At 38.9% G+C, this 15,400-nt stretch overlaps 1 protein-coding gene across 3 annotated transcripts in view; it reads left to right on the top strand.

The window, feature by feature from the left end:
* The window catches only part of LOC131034013 (isoamylase 2, chloroplastic), a 374,673-nt gene that overhangs the window by 301,978 nt on the left and 57,295 nt on the right, over positions 1 to 15,400 (top strand). For all 3 annotated transcript variants that reach the window (XM_057965350.2, XM_057965347.2, XM_057965346.2), the window contains one exon: positions 9,635 to 9,714. In XM_057965350.2, the coding sequence (XP_057821333.2) occupies positions 9,635 to 9,714 (80 nt within the window). The remainder of the gene's footprint in view (positions 1 to 9,634; positions 9,715 to 15,400) is intronic.

The following is a 15,400-nucleotide window of genomic DNA, read 5'->3' as shown; positions in this document are numbered from 1 at the left end:
TTGGTCCTCCCCCCTTGCCGGTTGTTCCGGTATCCGCTAGGTGATGCATTATTGTTGGCGGTTTGCGAAGTTCCGACGGCCGGTTGTTCTTGCATGAAGAGAACTTGTTGGTTCCTGGTTTTCATATTGTAGGGACATTCCTTTGTCAAATGTCCCGCAATCTGACAAATGTCGCAGAAAGCCTTCTTGGGGCAGGACCCCTTGGTGTGTCCGTCACTCCTACAGTCGGTACACCACACGTCATTTTCTTCCGTCTTACTTGTACTCCCTTTCATGGCTTTGAATTCTTTCAGCATTCGTTCCATGTCCTTTTGGAGAGCGTGCACCTTTTTACTCGATTCGCCACCGCTGCTGCTTTCCCCGTCAGAATCTTCATCATCATCAGATGAATATTTATTACTTTTCTTTTCTTCCTTGATGTTTTGTATTCGCTCTCTAGGTTCATCGCCCTATTATAGGCATCGTCATATGACGTCGGGGGTACAATTTTCATTTTTTTCCGTAGGGAGGATTTCAATCCTTCAACGAACCATCGTTTTTTCAAGCCCTTAGCCGGTTGGCTTTCCATTTTACCCAACAATTCCTTCAGTCTCCTGCTGTATGCCCATACTATCTCCTTGGTACCTTGTTTGGTACTGTATATCTCCGTTACAATTTCGTTGTCATCACGGAGCAACCGAAACTCCTCTATGAATTCCTTCTGTAGGTTGGCCCACGTGGCCATTTTTTGCTATGGCAACTCCACGTAACGTGGTTGGGAACTGCTGTACCCATTCATCCTAGTCTGTTACTCCGTTGGCAGACCAAATGGTTTCACATGTACGGCAGTGTCGTAAGGGGTCTTCCTTGCCGTCCCCTGTGAACTTTGGCAATTTTTGTTTACTCACCATCCTGGGTCGTCTTCCTGGGGGCGGTTGTGTCTGTGTCTGTGTCTGTGACCCTGCGCTGCTTCCTACGATGGCATCGGTGGTGTGTCCTGCGTGGGCGACTGGAGGTACGGTGTTTTGCCTGTCGTGTGTGGCACCTACACCCGTACGGTTGCCCTCCCCTTCACTCTCACACGCGCCCACTCCTGGTTCCCGTTGGTGATCTTCACTCCGTGGCGTAAGGGATAAGTTTCTAAACTGATCCCGAGTCTCCCCGACTAGATTTCACCGTAACCTTGTTTCTTCCAGAAACTCTTCGTGGCTCTGCGTCCTACGATGATCTGGCAATGCGTAGAAATTTCCGTCGGCCTCTGCACCCTCCGTGACACCTCCTTGGTTCCCCTCGGGCCACCCTTTGGCAGGTCGTCCTTCGGCAAGTTGCCTCAGCCTCCGTCTCCGTTCTACTTGCTGCTCCAGAATCAAGGCCCTCTGCGCGGCCTCCCACTCGTCCGTTTCTGCTTTTTTATTTCTATCTTTATTCAATAGGTTTGGCATTAATTGTCGCACATTTCCATAACTCACAATACATAAATCAAAACATGTCTTTATTAATTCATCTGCTCAAATACAACTCGTGTCAATGACACTTTTATTTGAAAACTAAAAGGTTCAAGGTTCAATTCCCTCCTGGCCTGGCGCCATCCCGTTCCGTTTCCCTTTGGCTGTTTTCTTCGTAGTGTCGAAGGATCTGTTGGCGTCGCTCTTCTTGGGCAATCTCCTCCATGTGAGCCTGTTGTGCCAACGATGCCTGTGCAAGCAACCAGGGGAGGTGGTTCATCAATCGGTTTACTGTCGGGCTAACCTCCAGAGCTGTCCACACGGCACTTGGTGGGATTTTTGCCTCCGCCGCCTCTCGTCGAACGTAGGTTTGGATGGCTACCTGGAGTAGAATTGAAAATTCTCTCGTTGCCGTGTCTTCTCCTGTGTAAAGTTTTGTTCGTGCGTCGTCAGCCTCTGGGTTTATTTCACCGACGGGTAGGCCCATTGTGTCCGTGCGCCATCCGTGTCTTCTGTTCCCGAGTACGTCTAGGCAATGGCGCCAAATGTTTGCCCTCTTGGGTGAATACTTAAAGCATAAAGTACGTAATGCAGAACAATATCAGACAAGTATCAGATATGTTATTCTATTCATGATTCGTGTCCTTCACAAGTTACAATCAGGAGTATATAAAGATACCGAGGGGGTGCGAGCGCCAACCATCGCACTGCAACTGCCACCCCTCGGTTGCCAACTAACAAACCCAATTACGACTTAATTAACTATTCTTACTCCCGTATACAATAATGCGGCTAACAAAGGGTAACTTCCAGATTGCACAAAATCAGCAGAAGTTGTACGCTAATCAGCAGTGTGTAGAGCGTTCATTTGAGGTTGGAGACATGGTCTACCTTAGACTTCATCCCTTCAGACAATCTACTCTCAAGAAGAGTGGAGTAGAGAAACTCAAGCCACGGTTCTATGGGCCATTCAGAGTCATTAGGAGAGTTGGTGCAGTGGCTTATGAGTTGGAGCTACCAGCGAGTAGCAGAGTTCATAATGTCTTCCACGTGCCTCATCTCAAGAAGGCACTTGGACACAATGTTGTGGACTCTTCAGATTTACCTCCCTTGGATGAGGAGGACAACTGGTGTTGATTCTAGAGGAGATCACTGTTGGCGGCAATATTGTACGAGAATAAAACTAGTTAATTAAGTTGTATTTGTCCTTGTTAGTTTGGTAACCGAGGGATGGTAGTTATGGGTGCGACGGTTGCCCCTCGCACCCCCTCGGTACCTTTGTATACCTTGGAAGGTAACTTGTAAAGACACATGATTATGAATGGAATAGCATTTCTTATGTTTTATCAAATATCTATGGCATTATTATTCTACATTAAGTATTCTATCTGTATGTTCTAAGTTGTTCACCTTGAGGGTAAACAATCACTGATTCCAGAGAACGCTCTTTGAGGAGAAGTACAATCAAAGTGTATTTGGTGAGGTGGAAGAATTTGCCTGTGGAGGATGCTACTTGGGAGAATGAGGAGATTTTGCAGCATCCTAACTTGCGGTTGCTTGAGGACAAGCAATCTTGGGGAGGGCAGATTGTAATGTCCCCTTCTCAATAGTAATCAGCCTAGTTGACCGTTAGCCTATCCTGGAGGCCCGTAGGCTAGTCCAAAGCAGAAATTAGGGTTTTCTAACTTTGGGAAGATGTTTCAACATTTTTGGAGGCCTGCATGTGGGAGTTTGTTAGTTTTGGTTCTAGATTCATTCTAGGTTTTCAGAAAGCTTCGCAATGATGGTACATGCATAGCAAGCAATGAAGTTTGGCAAACTTACTATTTTTAGTAAGTAGAGGCGAGGGCAGCTTATTTCTCTGGGTTTTCAAAGAGCTTCGTGATGGTGTAAGATGCAAATGATTTTGAAGACTTTTCCCGGACTTACTATTTCTAGTAAGCTGCGAAGATTGCCCAAAATGTGGATAGTGTCTTTTGACACTATTTTTAGCAGTATGCTATTTTTTGTGAGTGCTATTTTTGGCAAGGATTTTGCAACACAATTTAGTGGCTATTTTTGGCAGTTCTTTTGGTTGGCTCCGGTGTTTGAGTTCAAATGTCTATTTTTGCAAGTACAGTTCGGTACCTTGGCTTCAGTTTAAATATGACAATTATTGGAGAAGGTATATTTTAATGTTTTAGGATGACTTAGATCAGGAAAATATTAATTTTATCCTAAGTCTATTTGGCGAATTATTTCACCTTCTTTTTGGATGCCAAAGTGCAAATTCATTGATATTATTTTATTTGCTTTAAGTTATGCCAAAGAGTGTGACTTAAGGGGGTCATGTTTTGGACACCATATGCTAAGGGAGTAAAATGAAATGCAACGCCTGATAAGGATGAAATGAAAGTGCATTTGGTTTGGGCGCCATTTGGAATGAATTTGAATTTGAATTTGGCCTGGTGAGAAGTTATAAATAAAGGCTTGGGGCTCTCATTTGGATCATCCAAGAATATTATAACACAACGCTGCCGAAATGTTGTTGGAATGCTTTGAGGAATGCTTCCCTCCTAGACTCTATGCTTAGCTTCTCGCTTGAAAGATAGCGACTAGTTGAGTTTTGGGACTGTTCTTCACTCAGAAGAATGGATGGATTCATTACAAAGTGTGTGTTCGTGGTTTTTTGATTTTGGAGTGCTGTGAGCGTGTTTCAGCCTCAGGTTGCTGAGTTTGATGTGGCTGTAGCTTGTTTTCGTTCATAACTCTATCAGGGTGTCATCTCATTTTGGGTAGTAGCTCGTTCTCTTCCTATGTCCCAAGCAATCTTTCTTGTAAGTTTTTAGTGCTTGATTTTGTGTATTCATTTTTATAATGCAAACCGTACTTCTGCCCTAGCTATACCATGTTGGGCTGCCTGGGAATGCGTGCAAGAATTCTTTTGGGGGTATTTGATGCAGTTTGTTGGGTCTAGCTTAATCGCATGTCTTATAACTTTCATTTGCATCTGTTTTGGGGTGTAATGTCCCTTTTTTAACTACCTGGAAAGTGGGGACAATTATATAACAACTATCAGTTTTCAAGAGATGTCTTCCCTTGGTGATGCTAATGTTGCCTTGCAAATGACATACAACCGATTCAAAAGGAGCAATATATGGATAGGATAGCGGATTGATATGGTATCTGATATGATCCTTAGAAATATGCCAAGTTATAATATTTCAGTCTGTAACACTATATATACAGAGATATATGATCTTTCTGATATAGTGATATGGGTTATGCAATAAATCTCTGGTAAAGCTGATAATCTTTCCCTCCAGCTAGACTAATGTAGAGCGGATATATGATTTTTCTGATATAGTGATATGTTTAAAGGTCAAGGGCTGCTTACTCCAGGTGAGCGAATCCACAAAGGATGAATAAGAAGTAAAAGATGTTCAATGCAATTATGTAATATCTTCAGGCAAGAGGCGGCTGTCTCTGAATGATTCTTTAATTTATGCAATCACTTGTCTTCACTGCTCCTTGCGTTGGGCTGCTCTGTCTGATTTATCGATAATATAGGCAGATAATGGTTCCGATATCACCGGATAGTGATCAGGTTACTTTGCCTGATTTATCGATAATATAAGCAGATAATGGTTCCGATATCACCCGATAGTGATCAGGTTGCTTTGCCTGATGGTAATTTGAATGCTTGCAACATTAGGGGCTGTCTCTGATATGAAATGATCTAGCTTGTGCACCCGATATTGTGCCTATGGCATTTGCTCCCCAAGAGCGATCCAATCTGGATTATAAAGTAAGATACAAACTTCTACCATCCTGTTGGGAATGATTGTGAATGCTTTCTTACATCTTGTTTTGGGAATGATAAGTTACGTTGCCAAAAGACGTGCCTTATTTTCATTCATTTACTAATAACACCACTTCGTTACCATTTTGGTTATTGATTAGACTTGCATTCTTAACCAATCTTATCTTATGATTATCGCATATGTTATCTTGTCTTATTCGATCTGCCTTGGTAGTAATCATTGTTGTTGCTTGTGATTATAATCGCTGTCTTTGGTATCTTAATTCATGGCTTATGTATACTGACGATAATGATTATCATGATCGCTGCATTAACACACATTCATTCTATTTGCTGCGTCTATGGTATTAATACAGTTGATCTATCTTCATTGTTACTTTGATGATTAATTGTAATCTGTATTGCCCATTAACAAACCGCTGTTATGTGATTGCTGCATATCGTACCATATTGGATATCTTCTTAGACTAATCGAGATTTAGTCTTATCGATTGTGTATGGAGGGTAGTCTGTTAACATTGATGGACATAACTAACCGATTGTTTGATGCTTAAGTCTTTGTCTCATTATTTAGTCGGTGCTTCAAACCCCTTATGTAAGATGTGTCTTATAACCGCTCGTTCTTCTTTGTTGATATCAATTTGGCATATCGTTCATGTATCCTAGTTATCTTTACTCGTATGCACTCACCGGGTATTTATTTTATTATTATTGTTTATTTATATTACTTATATTATTATTATTTAATATTAAGCAATATAAATTTTATATTAAATTTTATTTGTTATTAATAAATAATAATAATAATCATAACAAATAATAAACATTAATGATTATATATTAGAGGAAAATCGTGAAGTCTCATAAATGAGACGATTTTCCAATATTATTAAATGTTAATTAATAAATGTTTTAATTATCGTATTTATTTAATCACAATAATCCAAATGTCCAAAAGGGGTTATGACATGGGGTCATTCCGTTGAGTGTGTGCAAAGTTGTGAGCTTTTTGGTGAGATTTTAGGTTGCTGGTCTGCGTTTTTCAAGCATGTGGTTTGCTTTTCAGAGTTTGAAGTTGTTAGTGTGGAGTTTGTTCTTGTTGTGGTTGGTCTGTGTTGGTTCTGGGAGTGTATATCTTATCATTTGTAGTGATGGACAGTGATCTTCTTAATCTAAAATCTCATGCTCTTATTTGTAAAGCTGATTAGTAGTACGGAGTTCTAACAACTACTTCTTTCTGGATTGTAACATCGGACACACTCAATAAGTGGTAGAGGCTGGCTTGTCACCTTTCTTTTATTATTTTAACACTGTCCTCCCGCTAAATAAGTGGTTGAGTAGATTGCAATTTCATTGTAGTCCTCCCATTGGATAAGTGGTCGAGTTATTGTTGCTATTTTCAGTTCCTTGTAATCTTGTAATTGGCTGGTTGCACCGCCAAACTGTTCTGGAAGTTTCCATCACCCACTGGATAAGCGGAAGGGGCTGGCTTGCCGCCCAGCATTGTACTTTGCATTGTAATTTGTAGTTGATCATTGAGCTAACGATTCCTTTATCACCGTATGCTCTCACCTTCCCACATTGGGCTCTTACACCTTTCATCATTCAATCTTTGGAACAACCTGCAAGTTCTTTCTCCAACCTTGCTGCTGTTGATTTCTGCTTCTTAAGGTGATTAAAGGCTGCATGTTATGTAGGTTAAACATTTGTGAGACACCAAAAAGAGGCACCCCAATCTGCTCTTTCATTTCCCATAACTTGACTCTTGAAATTCCTTCAAAAAGATTGAAATAAAAACATATCTTTGTTTCCAAAATGTGTTTTCAATGTTGCTTCATCATATTAAATGCCTTGCTGTTGTAGATGAATTGAATTAATTATTTTTCCAAAAATCACTATTAATTCCTTCCATTTCAAGCACTCAAATTGAAAGATTAAGACAAGAATGGAATGTCAAAAGTCACTTGTCTTATGAACGCTTTTCAAGGCATAAAAATGTAATGTCCCCTACCTGATTAACATAATTTATCTATTTCAATATACTAAAATTGACTGAGAGACTAATCATGAAGCCAGTCATTGATATTCTTCAATTTATTAGTTATTAACAAGTGCTTATTTATTTTCCTCATTAGAGGATTAATTTCATTATTCATAGTTCTTAATATAGTTATCAGACCCTGGTACTACTTCAGTTTTAAGGGAGAAGGGTCCATCTATGTTACCAAAACGCTTAGAGACCAAATACAATAGGTTCTCTCATAGTTTACAGATCCAAGCCCTTACCTATCTCGGGTCTATAGTCTCAAGGCTTATGGGTTGCTGATCCCCACCCTATCTTGGGACTTAACCTATTTCTTGGATTTAGACTGCCCCTCTTTGGAACATCTCATTCCCATCTTCTTAAATACTGACAGTAATAACATGATTTAGACTGTAAGTATATTAATTTCTTATGTATTATGAATATATGTGAAATTAGGTATGACTGTCATACATATTGCAGTCCATATTAATATTACTATTTATTCTGCATAAGAACATTATCGGGTTTCATATATTAAGCATACTTATTAAACACATCCCCATGCATACCACCAAGAACAAGGATGTTACTGGCTGTAACTTAATAACAGTTCTGATCTGATCTGATCCATGGTGCTGTCACTGGATGCTTTTGATTCCTTTCCTTTATATCTCTCAATGTGAGGGAGAGGTCACACCTCGTCATCATGTATGCCCTTTGGCAAGAGACACACCCTTTGAAAGAGTGCAACTCTTCATTATTTCTGCCCTTTGAAAGGGACACAACCTTTCAAAATCAGATCTGCACTTCTCTTCCCAAATTATCCCCTCTTCAAATGAGTTCTCTCCTCCCTTTTATACCTCATATTTGGGGGAGTCACAACTTATCATTTCATGCCTCTTGGCTATTCATTAACTTTAATCAAATCTTAATTATATTCTTTTATTTTTATTCTTTTGTATTTTAACTTTATTATTATCATTTATTATTAATGTATATATCAAAGTGGGGACATTACACAAAATTGATTAATTTTCAATTAATTTTCCTTTAAAAGTTTCATCTACCATGCGAATGGACTCCTTCAAACCTTGAAAACTTGAAATTGTGTAATAATCACATTAAACAACTTAGTTGCCATTGATTTGTGAAATGGAAGCCAAGTCTTGATGAATGGAGATTTTATCATTGCAACACTTCATAAGATACTCTTGAGGCTCAAACCTACACCAAAAATGCAAAGCATGAACATAATAAAAGAAAATATATTTTTGGTGATGCGGGATTGCTTTCGAGCCTGGATGCTTCTGCATGACATAAAAAATTATAAGATGGGGTTTGAAGGCTATCCATACATGCATCTTCTTCTATGTTTGCTGCAAAGGTTATAATCTCAAAGGTGACAAGCATATATGAAATAAATTATGGGCATATATTGCTGTCATTACTGAAATTAGCAACTCACCTGCACAGTTTCAGGAATTTAGAGACATATTACAAGAAATAAACTCAACTGAAGCATTAGGCAATGGGTATCTATGATAGCAGAATCTCATTCAAGTTAGCTGGCTTCCTTCATTCAGAACCCTTTTTTCTCCTGCACACAGAAGAGATGATTGAACGCAAATTGATGTTAGTATTGTAATAGGATGTTTTGGGTATTACTATTCATAATAACCAATCCTCTTAGTGTAAGCTGGCTTCCTTTTTCCATCCATGAATGCATTGTTATCTGCAACTTAATATTTTAGCTGTTGCAAACACCAAGGAGATGATCATACATAAAATATGGTGAAATTGGAAAGGATGTATTAGGAATTTACAGTAACTGATCTTATCTAGAAATTCTCTCTTAAGAAAAGAAATCATGATAATCAGCAAATGAAAAGTAAAATAAACAATTGAATATTTATATGTTATATTCTGTCTTGGTGATATATAAACAATTAAAGCAAATGAAAATGACTATTTTTGTACCTTGACACTCGCAAGTAGAATGTTTAATTAGCAGAAACAAACTTATGCAGACTCTGACTAAAGATTCAATGAATTACTTGGAAATTATAATTTTAAGCAGAAATTTTAATAATTATGGAAGTGAGCAAGGACATCATATTCCTCTTTTAGATTTTTATATTGTTCTTATTTTTTAGAAGTAAATAAAAATATAAAATAAAACTTAAGTGCCCTTCTTTATCTTGTATTTTTCATTTTTCTATAGAGGATGGTTGCTTGTACAAGTCATTTGTGAAGTACAGTTATATTGTAAAGGGTGTGTTTCTGTGTGCATTTATCAGGAAAATTTGTTATACAAGTCACTATGAATCCTTGATTGGTAGAATTAAATTATATTTACCAAATGGTAATTTCTGTCTTGTGCAGAGAAAAAGTTTTTTGAAGATAGAAAATCTTGATTGGCATGGACGTTATCCAAATCAACCTCAATGGGAAGATCCAAGCAGGTATTTTCTATTTAAGCTTGCAACATATGAAGGGATATTATCTGTTAAACTGGTTGAGATCATACATAGCTAGTAACCTGATTATGGTCATATGTTGTTGGGAGACATCTTCAGCATGTTATATTTATCAATTTATAACTTTTATTGTTCTTTTTGGATAATAGCCACCTAGGCATGAAAATAGTTCTCATCACAAGTTGTAAATCCAAAAGAACCATTTTTATCTAGTAATGGATTCTTCAGGAGACTTGAGTGGTTGTAATGTCCCCTTTCTAACCAGTTGACTTGGAGGACCATTAGCCTATCCAGTTGAGTTCCTGTAAGCTAATGTGTGTTGATTAGGGGACCCTGGAGTAGGTTTATCCTGTTATCGAGCAGTAACTTCTAGTCCAGTTGGGTTCTGATAGTCTTCTTGAGCTTAATGCTTCTTTTTGGAGTTTATTTGGTGAGTTTCTAACACTTAAATTTTTAGGTGGGGGCCTCTGACAGAGCTAGTATCAGTCTTACTATTTTTAGCAGTGTCAGTGGTTGCGGTTGGTGATGATATTTCACCATTACATATGGTTCCACGTATTTATTTTAATAACATAAGGTACTAAAGTTAAATTAAAATATTATAAAGTAATGTTTTTAAAAAAGGCACATGAATGAACGTTAAGTTGTTCTAAAAGAGGGACTCCTAGGAGTAGGCACCAAACTAGGAGATGTAAGGGGATAAATATTAAATTAAATTCAAAATGTATTTTCCCTCTCTTGGGCATTAGTTTTTAGGGCAAAAGATGCTTAGCTTGGGAAAAGAGAACTCAGTTGGGCTTTGTAGAGACTTGCATTACAGGTTACAGAGTTTGTTACAGATTACTTCTAAGTTGTTTGAGCAGATTGGGGAGATTTAAGGATTTCAGAGTTATTTTGCCTCACCTAGTTGGTTGTACCATTCCAAGGCTGGTCATACCATTCCTAGGCTAGCCATTGGGGTTTTGTGGCTGTTTGGAGTCTTTTTGCTGGCATCGAGAGCCGGTATTTATTCTTCAAACATCACCTTGACGTTTGCTTGTCATTTTGAAGTGTGTCATTCAGATCTTGGGGGGTTCTAGAGCTATTTCTGCTACAGTAGTACTCTTTATCTTTTTCAGGGTACCTTGGTTTTAGATATTATGGGGTTTTTTATGATGCGGGTAGTTGATACTTGATAGTTTCAAGGAAAAATGATTTCAAATCTGGAATTTTCTGTTATGTATTTCATGTCATTTTCCTTCAATTTTAGAATTTATAACTTCTGAAATAATATTATATATGCTGTTATCATCAAACATCTCAATCAAAAAACTGAAACCCCTTTTGCATCTTGCATCTAATCTGAAAGAACACAAAAAATAAAATATACAGTATTTTTAAGTTAAAAAGAACAACAGGGACGGAAATTACAGTGGTATCAAAGCACAACTCTTCCTGCCATCCAGTGGGTAAAGAGTTCCTATGAGCATCAGTGATAGAGAAAGAAGGTACTAAGAAAGATAGAGGAAAATGGAAGAATAATTTGGAAACATTGGCCTACAGATACAGAGGAAACACAAACAAATAACCACTCTCAACTTTCAATAAATTTAGAAAATATCGGAGAAAGAGGTGAAAGGGAGAATAGAGATCAAGAACTGGACCAAACAAAACTCCTTTTATAAAATTTGCTTAGGAGACAAGAGCAAGCCAACCAGTGCATGATACAGCTAGTTGATGCAATTGGTCAAATGGGAACCAACAACCAGGGTAACAATGGACAAAGAAATGGTCTGTATCCTAACATGGCAATAAATCAGCATCGCAAGGCAGTAGTGGCTAGACCACTCATGCCAGTCTTTCCACCAAGAGTTCAACTACAACCAAGGAACAAACGTACTTTGCTTGACTTACAGGATGAACTAACACATGATTGGCTTAATGCAGGACCTGAATTTTAGTGTGACATAACTCTGCATGATTATATGGATGTTAGGATGAGGCACATGCCTTTCAGGGGTGATAGAGAGCAATGTAATGATTTGCACAGGTAGGTTGGAAGACTCACTTTTCCTTACTTTGATGGATCGGGCAAGACCACGGGTAGAGCATGGGTTAAGAAATTGGACACTTATTTCAATCTCAACCCTATGCTAGAAGTGGAATCCATTAAGTATGCTGCCATACATTTGGATGGTGTTGCCCATGAGTGGCAGCATCATTACATGATTACAATGGGACATGCACAGATTACATCATATGCAGATTTTACTAAGAGGCTGATTGAGAGGTTTGATAAAAAGGATCCAGAGTTACACTTTAAATAGTTGGTACAATTAAAACAATGGGGTTCAATGGATGCTTATGTTGCTGATTTTCAGCAGTTGTCCATTTTGGTGACAAATAATTCTGAGAGGAGGCTGATTGTACTCTTTATTGATGGATTAGCTGAATCATTGAGGGGTTGGATTAAGGCTTTCAATGTAGGGACATTACATTCAACCCACCTTCTTTACCAGAGGCCATTAAGAAAGTGAGGGATATGGTCTTCCACTTCAAGAAACAAATTGCAGTCCAGAGGTTATCCACAGAATAAGGACAAAGAACAAAAGAATTTCCAAAAGGAATCACATCAGCCAAGAAGTGTTTCAAAAAGGTTGGACAACGAACAATTAAATGATCTCAAGAGGAGGAAATTGTGGTTTCATTGTAGCGAATGATGGGATCCTTCACATAAATGCAGCATGAAACCCAAAGCAAAACAATTAGAGTATTTTTCTGTTGATGAACCAGCATCAAAAAAATCAGATCAGCCATCTGATTCAGAGTGTGGTGAAGAGGAAAACACTCCAAAAGAGGAGCCCAAGGAAGATAGGACCCTTGCCCAACTCTGTAGTGCACAAAAGGTGATTACTTTCAAGGTGAGAGGCTATACAAGGGCAGCAAGTAGTTGCTTTGATTGACATAGGAGCAACGCAATAATTCATTGATGAGGGGGTAGTTGCTAGAACAGGGTTGCAAATAGAGGAGCATGATGGGTTTAAGGTAATGGTAGGTGACGTGTAAAATCCCTTGTACTCGCAAAATTTTGAATCTGACTATGCAATTGGATGAGTACCAGTTGCATGATGAGTTTTATGTGGTAAACATGGGGGACAATGATATTATACTTGGCATGGTTTGGATGATGTCCCTTGTGGAGTTCTCTTTCAACTTAGACTAGAAATTAAGTTTGAACATCAAGGGAGGAAGGTGGCACTCAGAGGACTTTCCAATGGTGGACTTAGAGTAGTGTCAATCAAGAGGATGGAGAGGTTGACAAGACATGATCAGATTGAGTGGGCAGGAAAGTGTCTTACTATGCCCAAGGTTCTCGACATTACAAAATAGCAAGGAAACAATTACCACCCAGATATTCAGGTATTGCTATCAAAGCATAGCAAGGTGTTTGGAAGTATTCCACTTGGGATCCCACCTAAGAAAGGCATAGAGCATTTTATTGGGCTTGAAGAGGGAGCCAAACTAGTGATTACAACTCCTTATCGACATCCCAAGAGGTACAAAGATGAGATCAAAAAGGCAATTAAGGACTTGTTTGAGATGGGCACATTAGACTCAACAAGAACCCTTTTGCTTCAGCAGTGGTCGTGGTTGAGGAGGACGGTACTATGCAAATGTGTATTGATTACAAGAATTTGAACATGAAGACAATTAAAAATAGGTATATGATTCCTAGGATTGATGAGTTGTATGCGGCCTGGTATTTCTCTAAGATAGATTTGAGGTCACGATACCACCAGATTTAGATGAGGCTAGAGGATATATAGAAGATTGCTTTCAGATGTCACTATGGTCACTTCGAGTTTTTGGTGACACCAATTGGTTGACGAATGTCTTAGCCACTTTCTAGAGTTGTATGAACCGAGCCTTCAGGAGGCAATTTAGGAGATTTATCTTGATATTATTTGATGACATTTTGATCTATAATGGGACTTAAGATGTAATGTCCCCTTTGTGGGATGAGATGGTTTATGATTGGATTAGCCTATTATTGGCCCTCATAGGTTAAGATTGACGGTTAGAGGGTCCTAGTTGGCAGTGCAGAAGGCTTATTCCCATTTCGGAGGTCAGAAGTGTTCAGGATTGCTCTTCGTTTGGTTCAGTTTGGCACACTTACTATTTATAGTAAGTCATCATTTCAGGAAAGTCATGGTTTCTTTTTATAGCAGGGCACCTGGACAGGCTATAATTGCAGTGTGGATCCCTTGCACAACTAGTTTGATCAGATGATGAGGGATTTACTATTTATAGTAAATCAGTGGTTGTTAGAGAGGGACCTTTACTATTTTTAGTAAGGCAGTTGGATGCATAGTGGGAACAATGGTTGACCTCCAAGTTCAGACAGGACAGAGAGATAATGAGTAATTAATGAGATATTAAAATTATAATGGCATTTAATTATATTATTTGCTAATGATTATATTATAAAGTTATTATTTAACTTTATAATGAAAAATCCCCACTCCAATTTTCACCCAATCTGATCCAACGTAGGAGGTTATGTGCAATGTTTATTTGCAGATGTCTTTGGCCAACGTATATATTTGGATGGGGTTTGACTAGTTTTATTTTTGTTTGGATTGGTTTTGAAGTTGAATGCAAGATTTGTTGAATATTACATAAGGAGATTGCTGATTTAATCTAACATAATGCATAACACATAAGGAAGGTAATCAAGAAACTTTCATTTGCATAAAAGAGTAATGTACATACCATTAACATGAACTCATAAGTCTGATGCAAGTTTCCAGCCCATAGAAATATAGAAAACAACTCCAATTAGTGTCAAAACCCTAAACACACTCTAGGGTTTGAAACCCTTCTTCCCAAAATGGAGCGGCTAGCTGAAATAGAGTGGAAAAAGATGGAAATGACCTCTAAAAGGTCAGCCCTAACTGATTGAAGAAAACCTGCCCTCTTACTGATAGATCTGCTCAGAAATCCCCAAAGGAGGCTGGCCTTTGGGGAGTGTGATGGAGGATTTGAGGCGTCTCTTAGCCTTTGTGCCAGAGGGTTGTGGCCACTTCCACGCATGAATGGTACACTTTGAGGAACTCGGAGTATGTCTCGGTTGGACGTGAGGTTGCCTTGGTGGATGCACAGAGGGCTCGGGAGGAGCTGACCACCAAGTTGGAGGCAGTAGTAGCGTGAGACTTAGCTCAGCATACCCAGGAGTTGGATGCCGAGAGGGCAGCACGGGTGGCTATCGAGGACAAATTGGCTAGGGAGACAATATCATTTGAGTAGCAGTTGGTGGAGGCTGAGATTGAAAAGCATGTTTTGCAGACAAGTTTGGTTTAAGCATAGGAGGATTGTGATGTCAAGGAAAAAAAGAACTCCTTGTGGAATCTGTAATGGTGAAATCCGCACTTGAGCATCGAATGGTAGCAGAAAAGGGTTTTCAGGCGAGGTTGTAGCAGGTGTATGAGTTCCGAGCTCGACTGGCATTAGCAGTTCTTGCATCTTCTTCATCGGCGGTGCAACTACCTCCTTCAAGGACGCCCCCTGAGCCCCTTCTTTGCAGTGATTTTCTTATTGTATATAGTGTACTTCATCCCCATTTTGTTGTGTTAGTCCCGGATTTTTGTCCTCATCGTCCGGAGATGACTTTTCTTAAGGGGGGATGATGTTG

The sequence above is a fragment of the Cryptomeria japonica genome, chromosome 2 (genome assembly GCF_030272615.1).
Source record: "Cryptomeria japonica chromosome 2, Sugi_1.0, whole genome shotgun sequence".
Classification (NCBI taxonomy): domain Eukaryota; kingdom Viridiplantae; phylum Streptophyta; class Pinopsida; order Cupressales; family Cupressaceae; genus Cryptomeria; species Cryptomeria japonica.
This window is presented reverse-complemented; position numbering and strand designations above follow the sequence as displayed.